General features: G+C 42.1%; 2 protein-coding genes across 10 annotated transcripts in view; both read left to right on the forward strand.

Moving 5' to 3' along the window:
* Nucleotides 1–20,810, forward strand: part of tnikb (TRAF2 and NCK interacting kinase b) — a 23,293-nt gene extending 2,483 nt beyond the window's left edge. For 2 of the 9 annotated variants that reach the window (XM_025054343.1, XM_017031506.2), the window contains exons 2-32: nt 1,878–1,943; nt 6,434–6,490; nt 6,624–6,749; nt 7,293–7,403; nt 7,489–7,579; nt 7,728–7,858; nt 8,119–8,173; nt 8,382–8,460; nt 8,544–8,719; nt 8,797–8,863; nt 9,098–9,296; nt 9,397–9,513; nt 9,914–10,000; nt 10,569–10,772; nt 11,011–11,307; nt 12,124–12,288; nt 13,029–13,274; nt 13,586–13,692; nt 13,811–13,929; nt 14,266–14,357; nt 14,443–14,624; nt 14,707–14,821; nt 15,905–16,016; nt 16,351–16,533; nt 16,621–16,764; nt 16,897–17,031; nt 17,202–17,302; nt 17,489–17,638; nt 17,730–17,889; nt 18,663–18,802; nt 19,042–20,810. In XM_025054343.1, coding sequence (XP_024910111.1) covers nt 6,476–6,490; nt 6,624–6,749; nt 7,293–7,403; nt 7,489–7,579; nt 7,728–7,858; nt 8,119–8,173; nt 8,382–8,460; nt 8,544–8,719; nt 8,797–8,863; nt 9,098–9,296; nt 9,397–9,513; nt 9,914–10,000; nt 10,569–10,772; nt 11,011–11,307; nt 12,124–12,288; nt 13,029–13,274; nt 13,586–13,692; nt 13,811–13,929; nt 14,266–14,357; nt 14,443–14,624; nt 14,707–14,821; nt 15,905–16,016; nt 16,351–16,533; nt 16,621–16,764; nt 16,897–17,031; nt 17,202–17,302; nt 17,489–17,638; nt 17,730–17,889; nt 18,663–18,802; nt 19,042–19,125 — 3,990 coding nt within the window. In that variant the 5' untranslated portion in view covers nt 1,878–1,943; nt 6,434–6,475 and the 3' untranslated portion in view covers nt 19,126–20,810. Of the gene's footprint in view, nt 1–1,877; nt 1,944–6,433; nt 6,491–6,623; nt 6,750–7,292; nt 7,404–7,488; nt 7,580–7,727; nt 7,859–8,118; nt 8,174–8,381; nt 8,461–8,543; nt 8,720–8,796; nt 8,864–9,097; nt 9,297–9,396; nt 9,514–9,913; nt 10,001–10,568; nt 10,773–11,010; nt 11,308–12,123; nt 12,289–13,028; nt 13,275–13,585; nt 13,693–13,810; nt 13,930–14,265; nt 14,358–14,442; nt 14,625–14,706; nt 14,822–14,972; nt 15,120–15,904; nt 16,017–16,350; nt 16,534–16,620; nt 16,765–16,896; nt 17,032–17,201; nt 17,303–17,488; nt 17,639–17,729; nt 17,890–18,662; nt 18,803–19,041 lie in introns of all 9 variants that reach the window. The other 7 variants (XM_025054345.1, XM_008307869.3, XM_017031509.2 and 4 more) reach the window with 7 other exon arrangements.
* A 1,057-nt stretch (nt 20,811–21,867) lies between these two features.
* On the forward strand, nt 21,868–27,029 carry eif5a (eukaryotic translation initiation factor 5A). Its single transcript, XM_008307878.3, has 5 exons — nt 21,868–21,951; nt 23,240–23,423; nt 23,868–23,972; nt 25,083–25,214; nt 25,526–27,029. Exons 2-5 carry the CDS (start codon nt 23,259–23,261, stop codon nt 25,586–25,588), a joined length of 465 nt encoding a protein of 154 aa, XP_008306100.1. The 5' UTR covers nt 21,868–21,951; nt 23,240–23,258; the 3' UTR covers nt 25,589–27,029.
* Nucleotides 27,030–27,868: the final 839 nt, after the last annotated feature.

A 27,868-nucleotide genomic window follows, 5' to 3' on the forward strand; every position in this document is an offset into this window, starting at 1 on the left:
GTGCGTGCGTGCGCGCGTGTGAGTCTCTTATACCCAGGAATGAAACATTTGAGAGAATCGGGTCGCCGTGCGCGCGCGCGTGGTCTCATGCGGTCTCTCTTCTTATTGTTTGTTTATTTGTTGTTTATTTTTTTTCCAAACCATAATTAGTGACGCCATGACAGGCCCTGAGCTGCCGATATTGCACGCGTAAACGCCACCTCCTTTCCCGTGCACGCGCGTCAGACCGTATCATTGCATTGCATTACACAGGGATGAGTGTGAGTGTCTAGGTCAGATGTGTGTTTCTGCTCCACACAACGGTCACACACACCCACGGACACACGGATAGATGTGTGTGCACGCTCACACACGCACAAAAAAACACACTGAATAATAAAGAAGCAACGACCGGGAACAATTTCCGCCATTTCGTGATGTTGTGGCGACAGCAGCAGCAGCAGCAGCAGTAATGCATCACAGTGGGGAGGGGGTTGCGCGCGCTCGTGCACGTGATGAGAGAGCGCACAGGATGATTTCGTTGCAGGAATGTGTGTGACACACACACACACGTACAGTCAGAGACGGTCGAACATTAAACATGTGCTCAGTTCTACAGAAACTGTACATGTCACGTGGTGTGCGCGTGCGAATGCGTGTGTGTGTGTCACTCACAGCTCTTCTTTCTTCCCTATTCTTTAATGCTGTTGCTGCTGTTGCTTACGCAACGCTGTAGTATACCTGCACGGTAACAATCAAGTCTGGGCTTGAACAACAGGGTGTGACTGTGTGTGTGTGTGTGTGTGTGTAGCTGCAGATTATCAGGCAAATATACAACAACAAATCCATGTTCTTACAGCAGCATAAATAGACTACTATAGAACTAGAAGAGACACAGAGCACAGATTAGACTCAACCACTGAAACGCAGTGTGACTCCTGAAACAATGCCCTGCTACACAGTGACTGTGGAAGTCAAAGCTGAGCAGAGTCTGACTGAAGTAAACAGGGTTCAGTGTTAGAGAGATGATGAGCGGTGCAGATGTCTCGGTGAGGACCACGGCCGGTCCTGGTCAGACAGAACTGTGTCTCTGAGGCTCTAGTCAAAGTCAGGATGATGAAGATGTGTACTGTGAACGGGTAAGTGACAACATCTGGCACCATTACTCATATTTGTACGTTCTGACATGTTTGTGCTTCCTCTTGAACCACAGATGAGGCTTCAGCGTCACCCGTGTGTTCGGCCCATCTATATATACTTTGTCTTTCATTTCCCTCAGAGTGAGATGATCGTGTTCCTGCAAAAAAAAAAAAAAAAAAAAAACTCTTTCTACTTGACTGCTATGATGATACAGAAATTAGGTCAGAGCATTAGAGGGGGAGGGAGGCTGGGGGGGAGGGGGGACACATATCAGCGTGACGCAAATCCTACCAGTTTTCAATGTAACACACAGCACTTCCTGTGTCTGAAAATCATCAGGGTGTCCTCGTGCAGCCTGACCAGCCTATAGCTGCACTTCTGATTCTCATCTTCACACACACACACACCTGGACAACCCTGTCCAGGTGTGTGTGTGTGTGTATATATACTGTATATCTGTATAAGATGTGTGTGTGTGTGTGTGTGTGTGTGTGCACTGGGACTGGTTCCTGCAGGATTTCATGTTTGTCTGCGTGACCTTGAGAATTGCTGCTTTTTAAGCTAATCCTCATGAAGAGGCTTAGATGCTCTCCTGTGGCTGACTGGACCATGACACACACCTACATGATACCACTGCACACACACACATACATACACACAGAGATGTGTGTAAACAGCTCGTCCAGGTGACACATTATTAACTTCTAAGATAGATGCTTGTTCTTATTTATAACACAGCGTTTCTGACTCTTCCTCAGGACCCAGCTGGCATCTTTGAGCTGGTGGAACTGGTTGGAAATGGAACCTACGGGCAGGTTTACAAGGTAAGACTGTTTTATTGACTTGTAGTGTGTGTGTTTGTGGATCTGTGGCTGTGAGAAAAATGTTGTTTGGATATTATTTACGCTGTGACCTCAGCCTGCTGTTCCTGAAAATCTTAACTAACCAGATGTGTGTGAAGGTTGTAGGAAGTTTCAGAGGTGCAGAGTTCAATTCCCAATGCTCGTAGGTGTGGCCAAAAGGTGTCTGAGACATTTAAACCCAATGTTTCTCATTTCCTGGCCACTCCTCCTCCTGCACTCCAGGTTCTGTACCTGGAAATGGTACCAACTTCAACATCTCAGTAATCCCTGAAAAGAAAAATATGAAAGTTATTCTAGAAATCTGTCAGAGCGCAGCCTAATATTGTGATGGTTCATTTTCCGTTGCCAAAACAGCCTTGACCTGTGGAAGCACGGACTTCACTGGACCTCTGAAGTTCTTCTGTGGTATCTAGCACCAAGACGTTAGAAGCAGATCCTTTAAGTCCTTTAAGTTGCGAGGTCTGGCCTCTGTGGACCAGAGTGGTTTCTCAAGCACTTCACAGATGTTTGATTGGACTGATACCTGGAGGTCAAGACAACGCCTTGAACTCCTGGTGTTTTCCAAACCTTTTATGAAGAAATTTCCACACGAATGTGAAGATCCAAGGTTTCCAAGCATTGAACAAATCATCAGCTGTTTCTGCTGCTGCCTGTAGTTATTCTGATTGCACAGAACATGCCCATTCCTGTCACTGTCAGCGGTGGACAGGACGTGAGCTCTCCGTCTGGTCTGCAGCTTCAGTATGCAGTGTGTGATGTGCTGTGTGTTCTGACACTTTATAGCAGAACCTTCCACAGCCGTTTGAACCACCTGCTGCCTGTAGAGCGACTTCCCTCTTTGGACCACTGTTGACAGATGATGGTTTTAGGACGTTGGGATTTGAGTTCAAATACTGAGAACTGAAGTGTACTTCAAATACAAATACAGATACTTGGACACTGGGATCTACAGTGAATAGTGTACCTGTGCACATCCGTTCTGGTTGTTCGTTATTGATCCGTCGTTCCTATGAGGTGACATCGCCTTCACTGTGATGATTGATTGAAAACAATTAATAGAGGCTGTTGTCAATCACTGAGCATTGTGGGTAAACGAAGAGCAGCAGAAAACCGGTTTGTTATTTGGTTCGTGTGACAGCATAGTTTTCTCCAGACTGGCAGTCTGTCACTGCTCTCTCTGGTATGTCTGCGCCTATCCTTTTATTTTTTTTAATTTTAGAACTATGTCTTGTCTGCCCTTTTTTATTAATACTGCTCAGATTCTGACCAAAAATGTTCTTTCCACTTTCTTAGTGGTCTATGAAACTGGGTAAGCAGATATAGAACTAAAACCCCAAAAGCCAGACAATTCTAACAGAAACTGTTATTACATTTAGGTTTGAAGACTTGTTGTTGCCGCCCACTGAACAGCATTAGCTACAGCCCAGGATCGACAGGGTCGAGGCAGGGGTTTAGAGGAGCTGTGTTATACTGAAAAAAAAACACCATGAAGTTGTTGCATTGTTGCTACAACGTCTGTTAAAATTATGACAAATATATTCCACTGCTAGGCTAAGCTAATGTATCTCTGCTCTGCTTTTTCTTTTCTGGATAATGCCATCAGCTCTGCATACTTCGCTTAGCGCCACTGCCTCCTACTGGTGAATATTTTCACCCAGAAATGTCAAGATTTTAAGCAGAAAGTGAGAACGACACCTACTTACACACGTCACCATGTATTTCTTCTCACACGGGAGGTGAATGTTACTGAGAGGATTAGATTCATCTATACTTTACCTTTATTGTACTTTTATTGTAAATTTGAATCATAAACCTGACATTTAATTTGAAAAAGTCTGTATATCACGAGAAAGGTGTTTTAAATGGACACATCCTTTCAAGCAGAACTTCATTTTATAGACGAGTCAGTATCTGGATGGCTACAAGGACACACTGGAGTCTGAGATCAATACTTGTCTGAGACGTGATCACAGTTTTTACAGTTGGCTCCAAACAGTCAGAGTCCGTCGAACCTTTTTTACTTTCTCCGGTGGATTTTGCATGTGAAGAGTGTCAGAGATGGAATCTCAGCTGTTCGTCCTACGTCCTCCTCTGTCAGGGCTTGTGTTGGGGTGAGGAATGTCAGGCTTGTCTGAACACTGCAGCTCTGTGATGTGTTTTTACACCTCAGGCCACGTTGGAAAAAGGAGTCTTTTGCCCTTTCCTGTCTCCAGTCATCTTCCTCCTCCTCCTCTTTACCTGACCCCTCCTTCCCTTCTCACTCTGCCGCTATCTTTATCTCCTCTGCTGCCTGTGTGTGTGTTTGTGTTTGGATTCAGATTCTTCATAAGCATAATTCTCCCCTCACACACACACACACACTCCAGAACACCTCTGGGAGATTGTTTTGCTGGCCATCAGTGTCAGAGGAAGAGCGATAGCAGAAACAAAGAGCCCGTGTCAGACGCTATCGCTTCCTCTCATCACCTCTCTTTTATCTGCCGCCTGCTTTTATTGCCTCCGTCGCAGCCGTTTGTCCTTCAGCCGCTGCAGTGATTCTCCGGACTTAACCCGAGCCTGAGACGCAGAGAAGCTCAGATGTGTAGAATTGAACATTGCTGAGTAACAGCGAACAGCGTGGACTTGATCCAGACTCTCGGCCGTTGATCACTAATGATGGGCATTGGTGTGAAGTCATCGATTCCAAGGCAGATATAAATGTCAGGGCTGTCAGAGTCAGAGTATATTTAAGTTTCTTCTTAAAAATCTCAGGGACAGCTTGACAGATGGACTGGAGCAGGAGGCCCCGTGGACCACAATGTCCTGGAATGACATTGTAATCAGTTGTGGGAATAGGGAGCAGGTGGAAGAGAACCTGCAGGGGTGGAGAGTTATTTAAAATATTCCACAATACAAATCCAGAAGACTTTGCATGAAGAAAGAGATGAAGGCTGGAGATTTACAATAAACCCAGCATCAGAACTGAAAGGAAGAAATCTAAAAGTCAGAATCAGCTGGTTCTAAAGAATAAGTTAGAGACAGTGGACCGTGTCCAAAAGACAGGAGGCAGAACGAGAGGTGGGAGAATCAGAGGTGTTGAGATCTTCTATGGAAGAAAAGAGTAGAAATGAACGTGTTTGGGACGGTTTAGACCGAAGTGCTAAGGAGAGTCTGACCTGGAGCTGCAAGTAAGGAGGAAACAAGGAGCTAATGAAATGTGGGCAGATAATGTGCTATATAACCCTAGACGAAAGAAAGTGCTAAATGTTAGCCAACCGGCTATGGGAGCTATAGGCCAAAGGTAACAAAATTAACCTCAAGATAATTACATGTTAGGAACAAGATACTGTATTTGTAGAGAATGTGACAGAATCTCAATGAAAACGATTTAGTGTCATCAGAGGTATGTGTAACTACTGTTCATGTCATTCATAATAATTATAATAAATGAAGAAGATGATGATGATGATGGTGGTGGTGGCGATGATGAAAGAGACTGAGTCAAGGAGATTCAGTGGAACGACTGCAGGATCATGAAATGTTAAATTTTCTCTGAGATGGATTCGGCCTCTGATATGTTCTGATGCAACAGTAAGAAACTGTGTGTGTGCACTTGCGTGTGCGTGTGTGAGTGCGTTTGTCGCGCATCCAGCTTGCAAGTGTGAGTGACCCAGAGTGTGAAATATTGACTGTGCACACACACACACACACACACACATCATCCAACCCCCTATTCGTTGCCCTCACCAAACAACCTGTCAGGCCTGTTGCTAGGTTACCACAAGGAAATGGTGTGTGTGTGTGTGTGCGCACGCGTGTGCATGTGAGTGTGTGTGTGGTGGATGAATTTCCACTTTCTTGCACTAACAGCTGTGATGTGACTTCAGAGTTTGAGGGAAAAGAGCTTCAGACAGAATAACAACAAAATAAAAATCCTGAGGCAGATTTATGTTTTTGTGGCAGGAGATAAAAAAAATCAAAGGTTTAAAAAACCCCAGAATGTCTTGTAATGATCTGTGTCAAACAACAACAACAACAACAGGGTCTTGTAGAAGTGAGGAACAGTTCTCTGGATAAAGAGCAGACCCTTTTTTGAAGCCTTCACATCGTCCGTTCTTGATGTGACCCTCAGCATGTCAGGTCTCACAGGCGTCACCTGCAGCCAGGCTCTGAGGCTCTTGTGTCTCTGAGGTGAACCTGAAACAGGAGTTCCAAAACATTTAAGTAAAAAAACACCACTTCTGAACTTGAAACAAAAGGAAAACAAGGGAATGTAATGAAAACTACAGAAACATCCAGAACCGTCAACACCTGCAGTCATGTTTGCCCTGTTTGTGTCTTCTCCAGATCCTCTGGTTTCTTCGGTCTAAAAAACATGCAGACTGGGGTCTGGGTTATTTGATCGATCAATAGAATTTTTTTAGTTATTATTTTTCTTTATCAAATGCATCGGTCTACTCCTTTTTTTTTAGGGTCGCCATGTCAAAACTGGCCAACTCGCTGCCATCAAGGTCATGGACGTCACGGGAGTGAGTCATACTTCAAAGTTCTGAATATTCAAAGATTCACCTGTCTGTCCATTTTGTGTCAAACGTCTTTACATTACACATTATTGCATCACAACGTGTTTGTGTATTTCCTGTGCGTATGGGCGTTCTTCAGGATGAGGAGGAGGAGATTAAAGCGGAGATCAACATGTTGAAGAAGTACAGTCACCACAGAAACATCGCCACCTACTATGGAGCCTTCGTTAAGAAGAACCCCCCTGGGATGGACGATCAGCTCTGGGTACGTACGTCGTCATACAACGACCACAAGGGGGCAACAGTCTTCAAACACCTGGAGTTTTGCTTGGCCCAGTGAAACAGAGAGGATTTTGAAGAAGCATTAAACTTAAAAACCTCCTCTATATTTTTATCCAGTTTAGCTTCTTCAGCTATCCTAGCAGGTGTGCTAACATTAATTTAATTATTAGCCAATAGACTACAGTACTTGTGACAGCAGATTGAGGTAATGTGAATAGCACTACAGACAGTGATGCCTCTGCTGTTGTAAGAAAACATTGGATCAAAACTTAATTTAATTATTAGCCAATAGACTACAGTACATGTGACAGCAGTTTGAGGTAAAGTGAACAGTGATGCCTCCACTGTTGTAAGAAAACATTGGATCAAAACGTCTGTACAAGATCTCAGATCGTTACTTTTTGTGATGATGTAGATAAGAGCATAACATTTTTGGACCACCTGGTGGCGGTGTTGGTCAAATTTTGCCTGGTTTTTTTTTTTGCTCTAATTTTATGTATTTTTTCGATTCTGTGAATGTCTGCAGCTGGTGATGGAGTTCTGTGGTGCTGGTTCAATCACAGACCTGATCAAAAACACCAAAGGCAACTCGCTGAAGGAGGAGTGGATCGCCTACGTCTGCAGAGAGATCCTGAGGGTGAGAGCTGTAGTTGTTTACAGAGACAGGGGCAGATTTACTTCTACTTTTCTTCTGTTTTCACAGTGTCTTCTTCTTTCGCCAGGGTCTGACTCATCTCCACCAGCACAAGGTCATCCACAGGGACATCAAAGGTCAGAATGTGCTGCTGACGGAGAACGCTGAGGTCAAACTCGGTAAGACTCTCAGACTCAGACAACCTCCATGACGCCACATTTTTAAATCACATTAACTGGCGATGCAGGTGGGAGGTTCCTGGAACTCTGGACATTGTAGGGTTTAGAAAATGGTCCTGAATGCAGTTCTGTGTGTCTGCATGTCTAGTCGACTTTGGTGTGAGTGCTCAGCTGGATCGTACGGTCGGGCGGCGGAACACATTTATTGGGACGCCGTACTGGATGGCACCGGAGGTTATTGCATGTGATGAGAACCCAGACGCCACGTATGACTTCAAGGTATGTGTGGGATGGATCAATATACTTTAATTTCCTACAGTTGCACATAGGAAAATAACAAAGTACAAATAGAGTAAAAAGCGAAACAAAGTACAAACACTGGGACAGATGGGTATTATTATTTTTTTGCTGTATTGTTGTACTTTCAACAAGTACATTGGAAAAAAACACTTGTGAAGTTGCTAATAGATTTTTAGAAGTTGTGATGTTTCTCCCCCCTCCCCTCTCTCTCTCTCTCTCTCTCTTTATCTCTTATTTAGAGTGATCTGTGGTCTCTGGGTATCACAGCTATAGAAATGGCAGAGGGAGCTCCACGTAAGTGTCAAACCTATAACTCTCATCCCTTTACATGGTGTCCAGCTCATATCTTAACATGTTAGATTTCCTTTCTCATGCATCTGCAGAACTTCTCTTTTTCTTCTATCTAGTTCCTTCTTCCCTTCTTTTCATCATATAAAGTGTTTTTTTCCTGTGTATTTCTACTATTCCTCTTCATTTTTTTCGTTTCTGCTTTCCTTCTCAGCTCTGTGCGACATGCATCCAATGCGAGCGCTCTTCCTCATCCCTAGAAACCCCGCCCCTAGACTCAAGTCTAAGAAATGGTGAGTGATTCCAGCGTCTCGTCTCCATTAGTTTTTAAACGTTTTTGTTCCCGATCTGAAGGTTCTGGATTTGTGTTTTCCAGGTCAAAGAAGTTCCAGTCTTTCATCGACAGCTGCCTGGTGAAAAGTCACAGCCAGAGGCCGAGCACCGAGCAGCTGCTCAAACACCCCTTCATCAGAGACCTGCCCAACGAGAGGCAGGTCCGCATTCAACTCAAAGACCATATTGACCGCACCAAGAAGAGGAGGGGCGAGCGCGGTGAGGCTGCCACCTGCAGGTTGATACCGTTCCCAGGAGAATGTTTGTATTCTGAGGTGCGTTTTTTTTTTTTTCAGATGAGACAGAGTACGAGTACAGCGGCCGTGAGGAGGAAGACGAAGAACGGGACGTCGGCGAACCAAGGTACCTAGGACAAACTGAAGCTAATGCTAATGTCACTAATGCTTATGCTGACCACAGAAGTTTCCAAAAAAATAGGAAGCCGTTTTTGTATGTAAAATTACACAAACACCTGGAGCTCAACTCTGGTAATTTCTCAGTTGGTTCGTATAATATTGTGCTACTTCTATCCAAATGTTGGTGAATGGAGACGCGCAGATGTAACGACTCCTTCTCCCCTGACTGGTTCTCCTGCAGCTCCATCATCAACATTCCCGGGGAGTCCACTCTGAGACGGGACTTCCTTCGTCTACAGCTGGCCAATAAGGAACGATCGGAACTGATCAGGCGCCAGCAACTGGAGCAGCAGCAGAACGAGGAGCACAAGCGCCAACTGCTGGCCGAGAGGCAGAAGCGCATCGAGGAGCAGAAGGAGCAGAGGCGACGGCTGGAGGAGGTGAGATTTGTTTGACTTCACTTACAGTTACAGGTTTAAAAAAACCAAATATTTGCAGCTGAGGCACTGGTCGTGTTCAAATATTCACTTTCACCTACAGCAACAGCGTCGAGAGCGTGAGCTGCGAAAGCAGCAGGAGAGAGAGCAGCGCAGGAGGTACGAAGAGATTGAGCAGCTGCGACGGGAAGAGGAGAGGAGGCACGCAGAACGAGAACAGGTTAGATCACAGCCTGATGGAAATGAGGACCTGTCATCTCAGTCCACTCTGCTCAGTCGGCTTCTTCTTAGTCTTAACTTTTCTTCTAACATTTCTCCAGATTTAATGCTACATCCACACAGTTGGGTTTTTATTCACAAAAAGCTTTTCCAGAAAAGATCTGTTTTAAAAAATTCCTGAAAAGCTTCAGCTCTTTATCTGCTCATTACTGCCCCCTACTGTGAATGCATCCCCTCTAATCTTTACCTGACTAAAACGTTAAACTCTTCGAGCCTGTTTTCCTCCTGACTTACTTTTGTCTTTTTCTGGTCTTCTGATTGGCTCCCTGCCTGCCTGTCTGCCTTCTCTCTGATTGGCTGCATCTTTTTGTGGTGCTGGGTTCTTACTGACTGACTGATAGGAGTATATACGTAGACAGCTGGAAGAAGAGCAGAGGCAGCTGGAGATCTTACAACAGCAACTCCTGCAGGAGCAGGCGTTACTGCTGGTAACACACACATAAACACCACACACAAACACACAAACACACACACATAACCCTGACAACTTACATTTTACATTTACATTCATGCTTTTATCAGATGCTTTTATCCAAAGCAACCTGCAGAGAAGGATTACGAAAACAAGCATGTGGTTCCTCTGGGAATCAAACCCAGGACTCTACAACCGCTCCACTATGGAACCAAATTTTTAAACAGATCTTATTAGTGGAATGTGGTAACTTGCAGAGATAAACAGATCTTATTAGTGGAATGTGGTGATTTTCTGTTTCTCCTAAATGTGAAATATTAAATATAATTATAAGGCCAACTAAAGTTTTAAAATAAATAGCCAAAAGTCAGTCAAGAAAACTGCAAGTGTTAACTGAGAAAGTATCTCAGTTATAAATGAAAATCTACAGCAAAAAGAAAGCTTCAGGTCGAGAACATGTACATCGCTCGCAACATATAATTTGTGGGTAATTTCTTCTAGGCTTGTGAGCAGTATTCTTAGCATCTGTTTAAATTGTTGTTCCTAGCTTGATTTTGCGTTATGTCCCCTCCCCTGTGCTTCAGGAGTACAAGAGGAAGCAGATTGAGGAGCAGCGTCAGGCCGAGCGCCTGCAGAGGCAGCTGCAGCAGGAGAGGGCGTACCTGGTGTCACTGCAACAGCAGCAGCAGCAGGACGCACAGACGCGACCGCCACAGGACAAGAAGCAGTTGTACCATTACAAAGACCAGGCTCCCAGCAGCAATGACAAGCCAGCGTGGGCTAAAGAGGTAAAAACAGAATGTGCCTCTGTAAAATGTCCTGAAATACAGGGTTACCTTCAATCTTGTGATGATTTAAAAACCCTTTTTTATTCGATGTTGTCCTGGATATTTTTAACACTCACTCAACTGCTGATTTGTGGATGTTTGGTTCAGCCACAGGAGGCAGTGTTGCCTGAAAACGAGACCCCCATTCTTCTCTATTCCTGTTGGTCTTTTAAATTTTAACACTGACCCTGTCCCCCAGGTGATGCGTCGAGCTCAGAGCAACTCTCCTCGCATCCAGCCCAAGAGATATCACTCCTTTAGGGAGACGCGTCAAGTCGACTACAACAGCCTCCTGCAGCTGCCGGGGTACAAGCCCCGCCAGCGCCCCAGACCCCCCTCATATCCTGCCCATGTTAGCCCATCCAGGGATCTCTTGAATGTGCCTCGAATCCGGGTTACCTGTGTGCCTGGGTATTCTGATCCGCCGATGCGTCGGCAGAGTCCTGAGTCCAGTGAGCGTAACCCGAACTCCAGGGGGCGCAGCCCAAGCCGACGGGTCAGTCGCAGGAGAAACAGACGCTTCGGTCCTTCTTTTCCCATTCTGAAGTCTGTCCAGACTGACTCACTAACCCCCCCTGGTGGAGACATTTCCCCCTTTAACCTTTAACCTCTTTTATTCTCTAACCAGGAGGAATTGCATCCTTTCACTCTGAGACGTTGGATGATTAACTGAACTTCTGTATTTTGACTCTTTTTCTCCAAATGATAAATACGCCTTAACTGAGCTAAATGTAAACCCTGACTTTTTTAATAATTACTTTTGTAATGTTTTTATAAAGGTTTAAGCATTGTTATGCTAACAGTAATTATTTAAATAATTTATAGTTTCATATAAAATGATAAAAGGTGATTCGTGGTGTGTTTGATGGTCACAGGTCGGAGCGGCTTCTTTGTTTGCATGGAAACATGTTTGTAACATCTACTAACTCTAGCTAACATCACTTCTTCTCTTTCAGGCTAATATAAACTCAATCTTAACTTTCAGGTTGTTAAAGGACTAGTTCAGGATTTTTGAAGTATGAAATCTCTCACTTTAAGTCTTCGAAAACTGAAACCCACGTTCACTGCTGCACAAATCAATTAAATTGATCATGTGTACTCCTTAGTACTTAGTAACTATTCACACATCTGGAATATAATAGTATAATATAAAGTGTATACCAGATGGTACATGAGAGAACCATACTTCAAATACCTGGACTTTTCCTTTGAAGTATCTTTCACACTTTGTTGGGATTGAGTGTCACTTGAGTCAAACTCAGTCATAAACATCATCGGTGTGTGTGTGTGTATACGCGTGTGTGTGAGTCAGGTGGAGGAGCATTATAAGATGAACAGACAGACTTCTCCTGCGTTGCAGCACCAAGTCTCCAACCGGATCTCAGACCCGTTGTTGCCGCCTCGTTCTGAGTCCTTCAGCAGTGGAGGAATTCAGCAGGCCCGGACTCCACCCATGCACCGCTCTGTTGAACCACAGGTGGGTGCTATTTCTCTCCTGTCTGTAAATATGAGAGTGTTTGAGACAGAACATTGATTTTTCTGTGTCCTGTTTGTTTAGAGATGACAGGTATTGGGGTTAAATGTTTAATTCAATCTGCTGTTAGCATTGTTTTCTACATGGCTAGCAAAAGGCTAATTCTGGGCTTACATTCAACTATTTTCCTGCTATTTGGCTGACTGCAAATTGTTTCTAAGCTAAAGTTGTATTGTTCTTTTCTTCTAACCTTTTCTTTTTTCTAGATTTTAGAATTTTCCCATTTTTTTTCTTTGTTAACATTTGGCAAGTTTTGTTCATTTTGGGCAACCCAACATTTAGTAACATTGTGTCAGTTTTAGCACAGGTGCCTAAAAGCCTGACATAGACCACCTGCTAAAAAGTTATGGAATAGTTTAGGCCAACTGCAGCTCTCCTTGGGCTGGTTGTCCCACTTTGAAACACATTAACTATCTATTTAAGATAACATCCATACTACTGGCCAACCTTTCACTATTCTCATATTTGAGCTAACTTTACGGTATATTAGATTTTCTTTTTTTTTCCGTGTTCATATGCAGTATTCTCTGGGCCAGTTGGAGTTAATCCTTAGATAAGGTTTATTCGTCTCTTGGCATGTTTTCCTTAATCACTCTCTCCCTGCATCACTTCCTCCTGACCCTGCTCTACCTGCTCTTTCCTGGCTGTTGTCCACTTGTGTGTGTGTGGGTGTGTGTGTCCAGATGGCCCACCTGCTGCAGGTGAAGAGTCACGGCCTCTCAGGCTCACAGTCCCTTTACGACCCCCATGATGTCTCCTCCTCCACCTCCTCAGCGTCACCCTCCCCCTCCCGGCCTCCCATGCCCCGGCAGAACTCTGACCCCACCTCCGACACCCCTCCTCCCCCACCTCTTGCACGTCTGGCGCCCCCTCTCGACAAGCTGGACCGCAGCTCCTGGCTGCGGCAGGACGATGACCTCCCACCTAAGGTTTCTGCATGAGCCCACCGCCCCATTGTTTGTGCTTGTGTGTGTGTGTGTTTATTTTTGGTGATTGTGTTCATGTGTGGAATTAACTTTCTGCCTTTTGATAGCATCTAACTTTTTTGTCTGTGTATTGTTTCTGATCCTACAGCAATAGTTCAGATTTGTTTTGTATTTGTATTGAATGATCATTATCTGAGTTTAAATCCTGTTGTCTCCAGCAGAGGGCGCACTATTTTGTTGAGAACAAATCAGTTTTATCTGAATGTTTTGACCACTGGTAGAACTTTTTTTTGTGTGTGTGTGTGTGTTCTCAGGTCCCTCAGAGAACGACCTCCATCTCTCCAGCGTTAGTCAGAAAGAACTCTCCAGGAAATGGACCTGGCCTTGGTCCTAGAGCTGGAGCTCACCTCATACGTGCCAGGTACAGAATACACACACAGTCACACACTCATACACACATTTCTGCATTTCAAACGCTTTTTTTTCATGAATGAAATAGTGATACAACACTGTTGTTGTTGTTGTTTCCGTTGCTGTAGCAACCCCGACTTGCGACCGAGGATGGACGTTTCCATGGAGACACCGCTAAAGAGAACAAGCAGTGGCAGCTCGTCCAGCTCAAGCACCCCAAGCTCACAGGGAGGCTCCAATGAACGAGGTAAATAAACACTATGGCCTCTAGGGTTTTTTTGTGTCAAACTAAAGTAAAATAAAAAAAAATGTCCTTTGTCAATATACAGGGCTAAGGCATTACTAAATCAAAGATTGATCCACTGAAGCTCCTTAGTCAATATGGAAACATGACACTGACCACAGAAGACAGCAGGAGATCAGAGACTAATGTTTTATCCATAAACTAAAATAACTGATTTTCCTTATGGACCTCTGAGTGGCAGATTTAGCAGCCATCAAACCAGGAATATAATGATGTCATGTTTATTTCCTTTTGCTAATATTTCTTATTTTTTCTTATTTTTTCTTGGTTTTTGTTCAGGTCACTCAGCCGTGAAGACAGAAAGTTCCACACTTTCATCACATGACACCAAAGATGACCCCAGAGAGATGACACGACCGAGTCGACCTGCGGTAAGATGTTGGGTTGATGGACTGATGGATTTCTTTGGACGGCACTTTGTTTGAATCTGTCGTAAATCTTTGTAACCTGCTGCAGGACCTGACTGCTTTAGCAAAAGAGCTAAGGGAGTTGCGACAGGGTGAGGAGACCAGTCGCCCGCCAGTCAAAGTCACTGACTATTCCTCGTCAAGTGAGGACTCTCACAGCAGCGAGGACGAGGAGGGAGAGGGCGGAGCCAATGATGGAACGGTAGCAGTCAGCGACGCACCCCGCATCATGTGAGTGACAGTAGAGATTTTTTTTTTTTTTGTTCTTCAAAAATAAGAATCAAAATTAAAGAAGTTGTTAAATCTTTTGCAGGCCGGCAGCAAGTCAAAGTACAAATGAGTCTCTGAATGTGGTGGGAGGACACAACGACGGCCATGAGGACACTTATGGAAACAGCTCCAGGGACAGTACTCTTATGATGCGTGAGGTAAGAAGCACCTCATCATCTGGTCCAATGATGATGCCGCACTAACAGTTTAACCTGGTGCACAAACATGGAACACACTCTGAGTCTAGCCAGTGCCCCCATCTGTCAATCAGCTGAGCAGTAGCCCCTCCCACCTCTCTATTTTTTCCAGAAACTCAGAGATCGAAGGCGGAGCTCTGCTGCCAGCATCGGATTCATGGGCATTGCCAGTCTGTTCTCTGGCGACGCCCAACTTCCTGATTTGGTGCAGCAGAGCACCTCCCCCTTTGTCTCCCCCAGCCAACTCTGCAGGGTCCAAGTAGGTCAAATGGCACCTAAATATGGCCCCTACCCATCCTGAAACTTCCTCACCTCACCCCTTTTGATTTATTTTACCTCTTTGCACCATGTAAAAATGGCTGTTAGCCGTCACAGCTGCACTTTTCATTTTCTGACCTGTTCAGTGTTGATTGAACCGTTGCTCCCAGCTCCTCAAATCAGATAAAAACAGACCCTCACCCCCCCATCACTTTTTTACTAACCTGCATCACTAGTTTCCCAGCCCCTGGACCCAGACCTTCTTCCTCCCTGATCCTCAGCATGTTCTACAGGTATCTGTTGGAATAAAGGAAAACTCCATGTCTCCAAGGCTGGTATTAATCAAAATTAGCAAATTAAAGTTAAGTAAAAAAATTAAATGATAAGTTAGGCAGTTAGCTCAAGATTGGTTTAAAGACAAAAGATATTTTTTGATGGCGTAAATTTGTCTGTGACTCTGTCAAAACAACTACATTTCAATTAGGAGAATAATGAACAGATTACTGAGTTATACTGGGTTTGAAAAGGTTGCAAGAATAAAAAGTGATTGCTTCAAGAAGCCCAGAATCTATTAAGAAACTGAAAGTGAACTAAAAGTCAGCTCTCTGTTCATTAAAACAATCAAGTTTTGTGTTGTGATTTAGATTTTTTTCTATTTTAGAACGCAAGAAAGAGACACAAATTTAAATGAACTTTTCCTTTATTCTGACTGTTCCGCCTTCAGTACGTTTCTACCTAAACAACGTCTGATCCTGTGATTCTGTCCTGTGTCTCTGTTTCGGGCAGTATGGGATGGGAGGTGGTGGCAGCGGCGGCTCCAAGGCTTCATTTACACCGTTCGTTGATCCACGCGTCTACGGGACGTCTCCAACTGAGGACGAGAATAGCTCTGCTTCAGGTAGGTGGGGGTGGGTTATAATATGAGTCCAAGCCCTTCTGCAGGCGTTTAAAGGGATAGTTCTGAATATTTAAAGTGTATTTTAAGAACTGTCAGTGTGATCATAGTTTGTGTGCTTTCCTCTGTTTTAAAAGAAGGTGAAAGTTCAAAAATACCTGGCTCAGATAAAGCAAATAATAACTGAAAGGCGAACTGAAAGTATCCAAAGGTTGTGCAACTAAAATTTACTGAATGATGATGAAAAAATTAATTTTACAAAACATTGAAAATGAGCAAAGCAGAATAAAAATGTTGATGGATTTTCATCTTTTTTTTTCACCTCAATCATTCGCAGCTCTGTTTGTGGATGAGCTGCTGAAGCACGAGCACGAGCAGGAGCAGGCACGACTAAACGAGGCCAGAAAGATCTCTGTGGTCAACGTCAACCCGACCAACATCAGGCCACACAGCGACACACCTGAGATCCGCAAATACAAGAAACGCTTCAACTCCGAGATCCTGTGTGCGGCGCTGTGGGGTGAGGAGCAGGAGATTGTTAACAAAGATCTTTATAACCTGTTATTGTTGTTGTATATATTTTTTCAACTGGTGTGACCGTGTGCAGGAGTCAACCTGCTGGTGGGGACAGAGAACGGCCTGATGCTGCTGGACCGCAGTGGTCAGGGGAAAGTCTACAACCTGATCAACAGGCGACGCTTCCAACAGATGGACGTCCTGGAGGGACTCAACGTCCTGGTCACCATCTCAGGTCAGTACTGCTCCTGATGAGGCATGTTTCCTCAAAAGGCAAAACTCCATTTCACTGCAGTGACAGGTATCAACACTGAGGTGAAGTTCTATAAACTGATTGATGGATTATATTGTTTTCTTACCAAACCAGGGAAGAAGAACAAGCTGCGTGTTTACTACCTGTCCTGGCTCAGGAACAGGATATTACACAACGACCCTGAAGTAGAGAAGAAACAGGGCTGGATCACCGTAGGAGAACTGGAGGGCTGTGTGCACTACAAAGTCGGTGAGACAGAATTCTGTGATCAGATGTGTTTGTTTGTTAGTTATGTCAGTGTGAATTTTGTTTATTTAGGTTACTGTAGAAATACTTAATATACAGCCTGTTACACACTGCTACTCCTATGATTGTGCCTGTGTGTCTGACCTCTTTGACATCTGTGCTCTTTTTTGCAGTGAAGTACGAGAGAATTAAGTTCTTGGTCATCGCTCTAAAGAACTCTGTGGAGATATATGCCTGGGCCCCAAAACCTTACCACAAGTTCATGGCTTTCAAGGTGAAAATAAATATGTGGTAGAAAACAGTTGTTATTTTCTTTGCAAACAGAAACTGAATTATTACAGAAATACAGAAACACTAGGGTGAAAGATACTGTAGTTGTTTATGGAAAACAATCCCTACACAAGTATGTTGAACAAAATATTCTTAACATCCAATTTATACTTCTTAATGTGTTGGCCAGTCCTTCACAGATTTGCAACATCGCCCTCTGCTGGTGGACCTGACTGTTGAGGAAGGGCAGAGGTTGAAAGTTATCTATGGCTCCAGTGTTGGCTTCCATGTCATCGATGTTGACTCTGGAAACCCCTACGACATCTACATCCCTTCACATGTAAGAACAGTTCAGCTTCCCCTCTGTAACCACATTAATCCAGAGCTCCTGTGAGTTGACGTTAACTTTTATTAACCCGGCACTTCACCAGATTCAGGGTCAGGTGACTCCTCACGCTATCGTAGTCCTGCCCAAGACAGACGGAATGGAGATGCTGCTGTGCTACGAGGATGAGGGCGTCTACGTCAACACGTACGGACGTATCACCAAAGACGTGGTGCTGCAGTGGGGGGAGATGCCCACCTCTGTTGGTACGTCAATCTATTGTTTAACTTTAACTATATAACTAACTATATATTTTTTTGCTAACCTTTCACACTGATTTGTAAATGTTTCAGCTAACTTTATCTATTTTGGTCCACGTGAAACTGACTTTTTAACTATCTTAGGATAATTTTTTTATTTTTATTTCAAGGAAACTAAAAATAATTTTAGCTCATGTCTGCTTTTTAGCTAGTGTAGTTTTGTCTGCAGCTTTCCTTCCTGCTATCGTCCACTGTTGCTTTCACACAAACGCAACAACAGTTTGCAGATGAAAAAAATGAAAAGCTCTGCAGCAGACCATCTGATTCACTCTATTATTCATGAGATTGAGTCACGGAGGAGAAACGGGACACGGCAGAGGCGAGGTTGTTTCATCCAGGCTGAATGTCTGATCATAAACGATCCCAGTCAATGGTCACCTCACTCAACTTCACTCTGTGATTCTCAGGTGTCCCTGAAACCAAATCCTCATTGATTAAACTTGTATGTCTGACTGACCGCATGTCCGTCTGACCTTAAGTGCTGCCTCACAACATCAAGTCTGTTTATTTTTTCCTGGTAGGCTAGCTTATAGTACCTTAACATGTGCAGAAACATTGAAGCTGTTGTTACAATAGACCTGGCAGATAATTTAGACTAAAACCATAATGGGTGACATTTTTAAATATATGTTTATATTGTATATAAAACCATCAATTAGCATATTTTAACCTTGCAAAATTCTCCTGTATAAGTCCCTTCTGTGTGTGTGTGTTAACAGCCTACATCCACTCAAACCAGATCATGGGTTGGGGAGAAAAGGCCATTGAAATTCGCTCTGTTGAGACAGGACACTTGGACGGAGTCTTCATGCACAAACGAGCTCAGAGGCTAAAGTTTCTGTCGGAGAGGAATGATAAGGTGAGTGTGTCGCTGCAGCCTGACCATAGACTGTATGTAAGAAATGGATGTAGCCTCACTGTTTTGATCACTGCTGGTATTGCACATGTGAAAAAAAGTTTTAAAAAAGTCTTTAAACAAATGGATGATTTGCATCAACAACATACAGCCCTAGTTGTAGAAAACCTTGTGTTGCGTTCAGTTTGATACATCATCACAGTCTTTTGTTGAAACTGAAACCACAATTGTCGTCCCTGCAGGTGTTTTTTGCCTCAGTTCGCTCTGGAGGTAGCAGCCAAGTCTTCTTTATGACGCTGAACCGAAGCTCCATGATGAATTGGTAATGTCTGAGGTCCTCCTCTTCCTCACGGTGGATGTTGCTGCACAGCAAGTGCGATGGACAACTGGAGGACAATGTATGTGTTTGTGTGTATGTATGTGTGCGTGTCTGTGTGTGTGTGCTAGTGCTTGTTGAGAACACACAACTAGCTGCTGACCCGAAAATGGTGCAACAAAATGAGGAGTCAAAAAAACCTGCAGGAATGTGGAGGACTCTGTTCTCCCTAACTGTAGGAGGCGCTGCAGGCCTATATAGCCTGAACAATCATGACTGCACACACTGTCCTAGAACAACACCATCCATCAACATCCCTGCTGCACTGTTGGATTAAGATGATGGTTCTTTCTAAGATGTCAAAAAGGACACGGATGCCTCGCCGAGTAGCCTTTGACTTTGGATGGACAGGAAGTTCTTTGTGTAGCACATCAGTGACAGTGTGTTGGACACTGCACAGACGTCCACGTGTGCTGGTGTCTGTTCATGTAGCATCAGTGCAAGACAATTTAGATTTCAAGATCAACCACTTGTCGTAGGTCGGCTGGACGTTGTCGTCTACCTTTAAAAGTATCTCCAAAAAAGAGAGTAGTAGTTCTGCTTCAAAGTTCTTTTGGTGTCCCTGCTAGAGAGACATACACATGCAAGTATTTGGTAATGGCTTTTTGGCAGACATGGTCTATTCATCAGTGGTTAGAAAAGAAGTGTCTGTCATGAAAACTTTATAGCATGAGTCTCAGATGCCACTGGAGTGATGGTGTGTCACCCTGTCTAATGTGGTTGTCATCTAAAAATGTTAAAAAAAACAACCATCCTGGTTTTAAAAGTGAACTGAAAACAAAGGAAGTAGGACTTTTGTTTAGTTGTCAACAGACAGTGAGACAACTGCTTGTGAAAAAAAAGACAAATCCATGTTAACTTGATGGTTGAATCGGGCAAATTCTCACTAGATTTCCTCACTGGGCTGTTGTTTTTCTCAATATAAAAGCCTCACTAAGTTAAAAAAAAAAAGATTTGGTAAAACTCAGTTATCACACCTGTCTGATCGGAGCTCCCGTACAGGAATTAATGTGATCTAATTGAGATGTAGCCCAGGACCATTGAAGACTCTTGGTAAATTCTATAGTTGCTTTGTTTACTGACATTAGTGTTGTTGACAAAACTGACTGCAGACGCTGTAGACCAATAGCTTCTGTGCATCTGTGGACGGACAACAAGGTGACAACCAGACATCATCTGGTTTCATCAGTCTAAGTCACAAACATCTGGTTCTAGTGTGGGCTAATCACCGTGTCATACCCAGTATGGAGCCTTCCGTGTGAGGGGCTGCTGCACTGTTAAACTCTCAAGTCATTTTTTTTCCTCCTCAAAACCCTCCTTCTTGAATCTGATGCAGAGAAAACAGCTGAGTTTCATGACGCACGATTAAAAACACACAGTTTAGGAAAAGCTGCTCAAAGACTGTGAAACCAGTTTGCAATCCGATGACTGACTTTGCACTCAGACTTTCTGTTTGAAACTCTCATGTTTGGGGCAGACAGTGATCATTCTTTGACCACCTGTTCTCTTTACTCACCTCTGAGTACAACAAAAAATGTTTAACATTCAGCTTAATTTACTTTATAACAACAAATTTGCTGTAACTGGTGAAAATGTAACACAAGCTGAAGCAAGAACAACACCTTCTGAAAAAAACAAAAGTTGGAGGCACAGTCAATTCGAAAAAATATATATATAAATATATAAATATAGATACTGTAAGAATTTTCTTTATGATGATATCTCACTGATCATTTTAGAGGAAGACAAAAAAATGATGTTCACTTACTACTGAAGCTTAGTTGTCTTTCTACAGAATAGAAAACATAGCTATAAGAATTTTTAAAAACAACAACAACAATGTTTTTATTGTAGTATTATTTGTATTTGTATCTCAATTTTGTACGTATTAAGACCGTGAACGTATGTGTGTGAGAGAGAGAGAGAGTGTGTGGCATGCATGTGAGTGGATGTTTTCACCTTGTCTGCATCACCTGATTGGTCTGAAGATGACCAGATTTTGGTGACACACATCTGTGATGTTGGAAATTGTACAATAAATGTCTCCTCTTGTACAGCATCAACAGAACAGTGTCTTCCTTTTTGTCTCCCCTGTTTTGATTGTTATCATTTTAAAACACCAGAAGAAAAACACTGATAATACCAGGGGGAGCTTAGCTGATTTTACCTGCAACAAATTGTAAAAACCCTTGTTATTTGAAGTCAATATAAGCTGTGGATGGTGTCTTGATGCACGGTCATTAGGAATTATTGGAATTACATCAAGTTTTCACAATATAAGGCAGTTCTAAATTAGTCTTTTTCTTTTTACATTACTTTTACATTAATGACGTATACGTAACACATGACAACAAAATAATTCCAAAAACAATACCTTGAATTGTTTTGTGTTGTAATACACAAGGGATGTTGCGATTATGTAACTGTAAATAAATGGTTGGGTTTTAAGAAGACGTTTGATTATGTTATGACATTCATTTCTAAAAGAGCAAAGCAAAGAAAATTGCTGTTATTAAACGGGTTGATTTTATATAAAATTTCACCCTTGTTTCTTTTTGAACTTCCTTTCATTTGAATTTTTTTTTGGAACCTAGATTTATTGTATTTTTCCGTGTTTTTCTGTATATTCGGGATGCCAATTTAAATGGCATCCCTTTCTGTCAGAGCTGCCGCCACAGTTATTCGTCAAAGGCTCCGCCTCCTCCGCTTTCAGTCGGCCGCTGCTGCAGTGAAGTTCACCACGCACGCGCAATATCGCTCCTCTTTTTCTCAGAAGGTAAGTGTGGCATGGCGCGTGTTTCTACCTCGAGGGCATAAACGAAGCTATCTAACATTCATTTTAAGTCACTAACGACAGGTTTACTAGTACACAAGCATCCCTGTTAGCTGTAGGGTTAGCTGTTTTGTTTTAACGGCCGGTTGTAGCCGGTAGCTAGTGCCAGGGTGTGGGTAGGCTACCCCGTTTTCGGTGAAACAGTGCCAGGTTGATTCAGCGGCGCGGTCGTCGAAATTGGCTTGTCATTCTCTATGCTAATGTTGACCAGAGTATTAATTCACATATTTGAGTCTTAAGCCGCCTCATATTTCTTATTCATCTTTAATTCTAAGTGAAATAACGGTTCAAACTCGTGGCGTGGCCGCAATTTCTTTTTCCAGGCAGAATTTGGACCGATGTGAATGGAAGCTGTTAGCATGAGGAGTTAGCCTAGATAACGGTCTCGTGTGCGCGATTAGCTCGTGCTAGCAGCCCGGAGATCTCTCCTGAAAACTGTTTTACAGTACATATATTTCGAGAAATTTAACGTCTTCTCAAACTATAAAAATCCCTAGTAGATAAAACAAGCGGTTTTTTTCTCTTTTTGTCGTATTTTGTTGCTGTTGCACTTGGTAATTCTAGGCCGGATAACTTCGATCTCAATTTTCAAAAAGCCACCATTTATTTGGACATAAACGATGAGAAGGCTGTTGATGAAGTTAAAAAGCTGCAAACTGTCGTGTTTAGCTTCGTTGAGTTACTCGCATATACATGTCCATATAGGTTTATTAGTTTTTTTAACTTGTTTTTAATATTTTTAATTATTCTCTCGGGGTCCAATTCGGCTGGAATTATTTGACAAAAAGTGTTAATCAATTCCACCATTTAATTCTGGTTGAATTATATTTTATTTTTACAAGAGGCTTCAAAAAGCGATTTTAGCTCACACTGTCGCAGTTTTAATTATTGTATTGTCAGCAGACTACGGTCGAAAAAGGTCGGATGTTTATAAACTAATGTATGTCTTTAAATCAGCTTAATGATGGAATAATAGAACTGTAAACATATTTAGTTTAAATAGTTATAATCCAACTAAGATCAAATTACTGTCTGTTTATGTATTGAGATTAATCATAAATATATAATTCCTTGGGATACATTTTCAAATATTGGCAGATTTGAATTAATACATAATTAAATATTAATTAATATTGCGCTGGAGAACATATTCCTCTTTTTTATTATTCTTTCTTTGGTGTTTTTAATAAGGCAGGTAGTTTAATTGTTTTGATACTATTTCCTTCCCTAGTGCCCCAACCCATCACACCATGGCAGATGATATTGACTTTGAGACCGGTGATTCTGGCGCCTCCGCCACTTACCCCATGCAGTGTTCAGCTCTACGCAAGAACGGTTATGTGGTTCTGAGGGGACGTCCCTGCAAAATTGTGGAGATGTCCACCTCCAAGACTGGAAAGCATGGACATGCTAAGGTAGGCTTATTTTTGGAGTGATGCATCTGTTGAGTCACTTAGAAATGGACTGCACAGGTTTTTTAATTTGAGCCTTACATTCAGGATACTTATCGGAAATAAGACCAATACGCACATGTATAAAAAAAAATCTAAATTATCAGAGCAGCTTTAGCCTCATGGTTTAACATTTTCATTTTAGTAAAGTTAACTTTTTTTGAATTTAACTAAGATAAGTCCTTATCTTGTACTTTAAATACCTAGATAATCTCACCTGTACTTTGACCTGTGTGCCCAGAAAGAAAAGCTGAGCAGGAACCATGTCAATGTGACTTAAGCTGACAATGTTTTCATTCTGTAATGGATCATATGATATATGGCAATATTTTGACAATTTTCACCTTCTTATATTTATACCCAATGCTCATCAACACTTCATAAACCAAGGTTTGCTCTGTTCCCCAGGTCAACCTGGTCGGCATAGACCTCTTCACCAACAAGAAATATGAAGATATGTGTCCCTCCACCCACAACATGGATGTCCCCTCCATTAAAAGAACAGACTACCAGGTACAATCACTCACTAAATGTCCTTCACAAAGTCATGGCTGGGTTCAATCATAATTAACACATGCAACAGCCACAGTGTGTCAATATAAATTTTAAAATACCATGGGTGTGCATTGGTAAAAATGAAAATATTGGTAAAGATATGACACATCACAATGCAGGGGCAATGATATGTTATATTGTGAATACTATAGGCCCAACAGGGTTTTTAATGATGAAATTGTAGAAAAACTGTCAGCATATTAAACATACAATACTGTTACATGCTTAATATCAGGGTACTTAAATTAAAGGGCTAATCACTAGAAAATAAATTTAAAATATTTGCAGGATTTTGGATAAACAAATGAAAAAATAAGATTGTTTGACTCAATGGATATTTTGCAATTGTTTATTATATTTAATTTTTTTATTTAAAAAAAATTTATATAGTGCTATAGTGTTTTGAGACTGTCTTACACCCCTATAGAATACACACTAAAACTGTTAAAGACTGTTAAAAGTAATATACAACCATGATTCTCTCTTTTGAGAAAATTAATTTGATTCACTTAAATTGTTTAGATTGGATTCATTTAGTCCTTTAACCTCTTTGTGGTAAAGAGGTTAACAGACTATGACAATCTGGTCATTTGAATCTCTGATCTTAAAGGTCCTGAAGTGAATTTGTCCTGCAAAGTGTGAAAATGCAAACATTTTATTCTTTAATTAATGACGATGTGTACTTGAGTATTTGCAAAGTAATTCTTCATGCGGGTGAATAAAAAGTAGAAGTGACTGTTTTTTCTTTATGGAAGTCTTTCATGACTGCTGTCATATTCTGACTGCAAAACAGCTGTCTGTGCATCTTTATTTGGGGCCTCACACAGAGACGTTTGTTCTGATAGTTTTGACTTTGTTTGGGGCTTTGGGTCTTTGTCAATTTCTGTTGTCATCATTGTTTTGTCTCAAACAAAACACCAGGAAAACAGAATGGTGTTAACACTGTAGCCAAGTATTTATGAACCCAAGAAAAGCCACAGTTCTTTGCTGGGCAGGGATCTACCATCATGTATTAGAAATATTATTTTATTGTGCGTGTCTGAAATGTGTTTTCTCATGTTTTACCAGTTGCTGAACATTGACAATGGCTACATGTCTTTATTGGCTGACAGCGGTGACATCAGAGAGGACTTGCGTGTGCCTGACACTGATGTCGGCAAGGAAATTGATACGAAGTTTTCTGCAGGCGAGGAATTTTTAGTAAGTATGGAACGGCACTGAGAAGCAGGCGATGCTTCACAAGTCGAAAACACGGCAAAACCAAAAATGGCCATGTTAAACAAAGAATAAGTCATGGGTGATGTGTGGGTTTTAAACGTGGGCTAAGTTGGACGTTACAATGCGGAGAACTAACCCTTAGACAAAACTACATTTGCTCAGAAATGGCTAAAACCAAAGGATCTCGACTTTCTTGTCATTTCCATGTTGGTGCTTTAGTGGACGTTGTGGTTTCGAGGAACAGCAGAGAAAATCCTTACGTTCCACATATTTATGCTGATTTCCCTCTTCAGGTCACCGTTCTTAGTGCCATGGGGGATGAGTGCGCCATCGCCACTAAGGTCCTGCCTAAATAAGGAAAATGGACTTTGCTGCCTGGGCAACACAAGACCCGCCCACAACCCCAGTCTCCTGCGTTCTCATTGGTTCCTTTTCTCACCAAAGCAAAGTCGGCCTTCACAGACAAAACCTCAGAATCAGCCTCGTGTTGTGATTTTTCTCTTTCTCCCCCCTCTCTCTTATCATGATCTTTTGTTACTTTCGCCATCGTTAGTTCAGTACCAACTGTGGTTCTGCACCCTATTCACTACGGTTCTTTTTTTGAGTTCTTGCTTTCTATAAAACAACATGATGAAAACGCTGATCAGTCGCTGATTTTCTTCATTTCTACTTTTCCGGTCTCAAATCACAGGTTGCGACTTCTCTGATGTTCTGTTTACTATATTTCACAAAGAGAGCAGGTGTAAAACCTCACTGAGGTCTTTTTTTTTTCCCTATGGCCGTGAGCACTTAAAGGCCCTTACTGAAAGGTCAACACAGGTTTTCAAACTTAAGTAACTCTCCGTTTAGATACCCGCTCCCACTTTGAACTATTTCCCACTTGGACCCACCTACCCCAGTCCAAGCAGAAAGGAGCTAATTGAATATTTTTTAATGTCTGTAGAAAGTTTAAGATTCTGTTGCCTCCTTCCTTTCCCAACAACCAGTAAAGTGAATCTTAATGTTTAGGTTTTAACGATGTGACGGTGCAGCCGGACAGTGATACAGGCCTCTGTGCTCGCTTGGTATTAAAGTGAGGAGTGTGTGTAATCTTTGAGGGACTCGGATCAGATTTGGAGGGGGGGGTGCAAATTCTTTTTTCCCCAATTGAGGCCTTTGTCACTTGACTGAAGATGATGGGACAATAAAATAATGAAACAAATGAAGAAAACCCCAACCTATGTCTGTCTGGTTTTGTTTAAGGTATTTCAAAAACCCACTCTGGAGGACTGCCTGCAAGGGTGTTCATCACAACTGAGTGTAAAATGTCTAGGTAGGATTCCATAGTACCCAAGTGTGCCCTTTGTTACGTATGCCTATTATTCAGGTTTGACTTGACAACTCAAATGTGAATAAATATTTTCAACCCACAGTAAATGGGGGTCGAGGAAGGTATGTGACTGAAGTGAGAAAACAAAGCTGAAAGGTTACGAATGATTGAGAGATGTAACTACCTTCAGCAAATGCATTGTGTGAACTGATGCTTTTAAGTACAACAAAGTTAAAGTTGTGTCTGAAAACAGGACAGAGGATTTTGCAGACTGCAGATGTGATAAACAGTAACCAAAATGTCTAAAATTGTTGAGCTATGAATGAGCCATATAACTGCAGAAAGTAGCTCAACTACATTACCCTAGATAAATGTGTGAAATAAATCACAAATGTAACAGTGACTAGAAAAATCACTTTGTCTGTACCTTTTCATCAGGAGTTGATACAATAGCTGATGGCTGAAATTCAAATAAAAGGTTAAAGGAGTCTGTCCATAAATGTTGCATGTTTTGATATATATATTTAGATAAAAACAGAAGGTAAGATTGAAGGAGGATTAAAGCAACAGAAAAAACTAAGCCACTGGCTGTGTATTTCTGAGTCTGCTTTCCTCTGTACCAACTGATGACTCAGTGTTATTTCATTTAAAGAGTGCAGTTGTAAAATAGCTGCTGTGTGGCGACAGAGTGTTACTGACACACCCTGTGTATGAATGTCATCAAGTATCTTTCATACTCAGTGTTTTCTATTCTGCAGTATCTGACGCACAAGTGGCCCTGGTACCAGGATGGGGATGCTACAGTAAAAGCCCAATCATGGCCATTTAAACCTTTAAATAGTTTAACTTGGGTTACTGTTTGAACTCATATATAGGTGAGGGCATAACTGTTGGGCCCTACAGGGGAATGTTATTCTTTTAAAGTGAATATTGGTGCATGAAAAGAGAGTTGCAGAACACAAAGAATATAATCAAATTTAATTTAATATTTGTGTTTCTATCACATTGCCTATTTTCAGTCGTGCTCAAAGGCTATATGTATGGGTGTGAACATGTGAATAATTAACTAGACCCGCGTTTATTATGAGTGTGTACAGATATTTTATGATAGGCCTTCAGACCCAACAGAATGACACACGCAGAACAGCTTTATTCCTCATGTGTTTGTGTTGTTTTTTTTTTGTACGCCCACAATTCCTGCTCACCCTCATGTGTTTGTGTTTTGTTTTTTGTTTTTTGTACGCCCACAATTCCTGCTCAATCCTGAATTAACACTATTTTTTCTGAAAAAAAAGTATATGAACGCAGCCATTTCCCGCATTGACTG

This window comes from Cynoglossus semilaevis, chromosome 3 (genome assembly GCF_000523025.1).
Source record: "Cynoglossus semilaevis isolate Cse_v1.0 chromosome 3, Cse_v1.0, whole genome shotgun sequence".
Lineage (NCBI taxonomy): Eukaryota > Metazoa > Chordata > Actinopteri > Pleuronectiformes > Cynoglossidae > Cynoglossus > Cynoglossus semilaevis.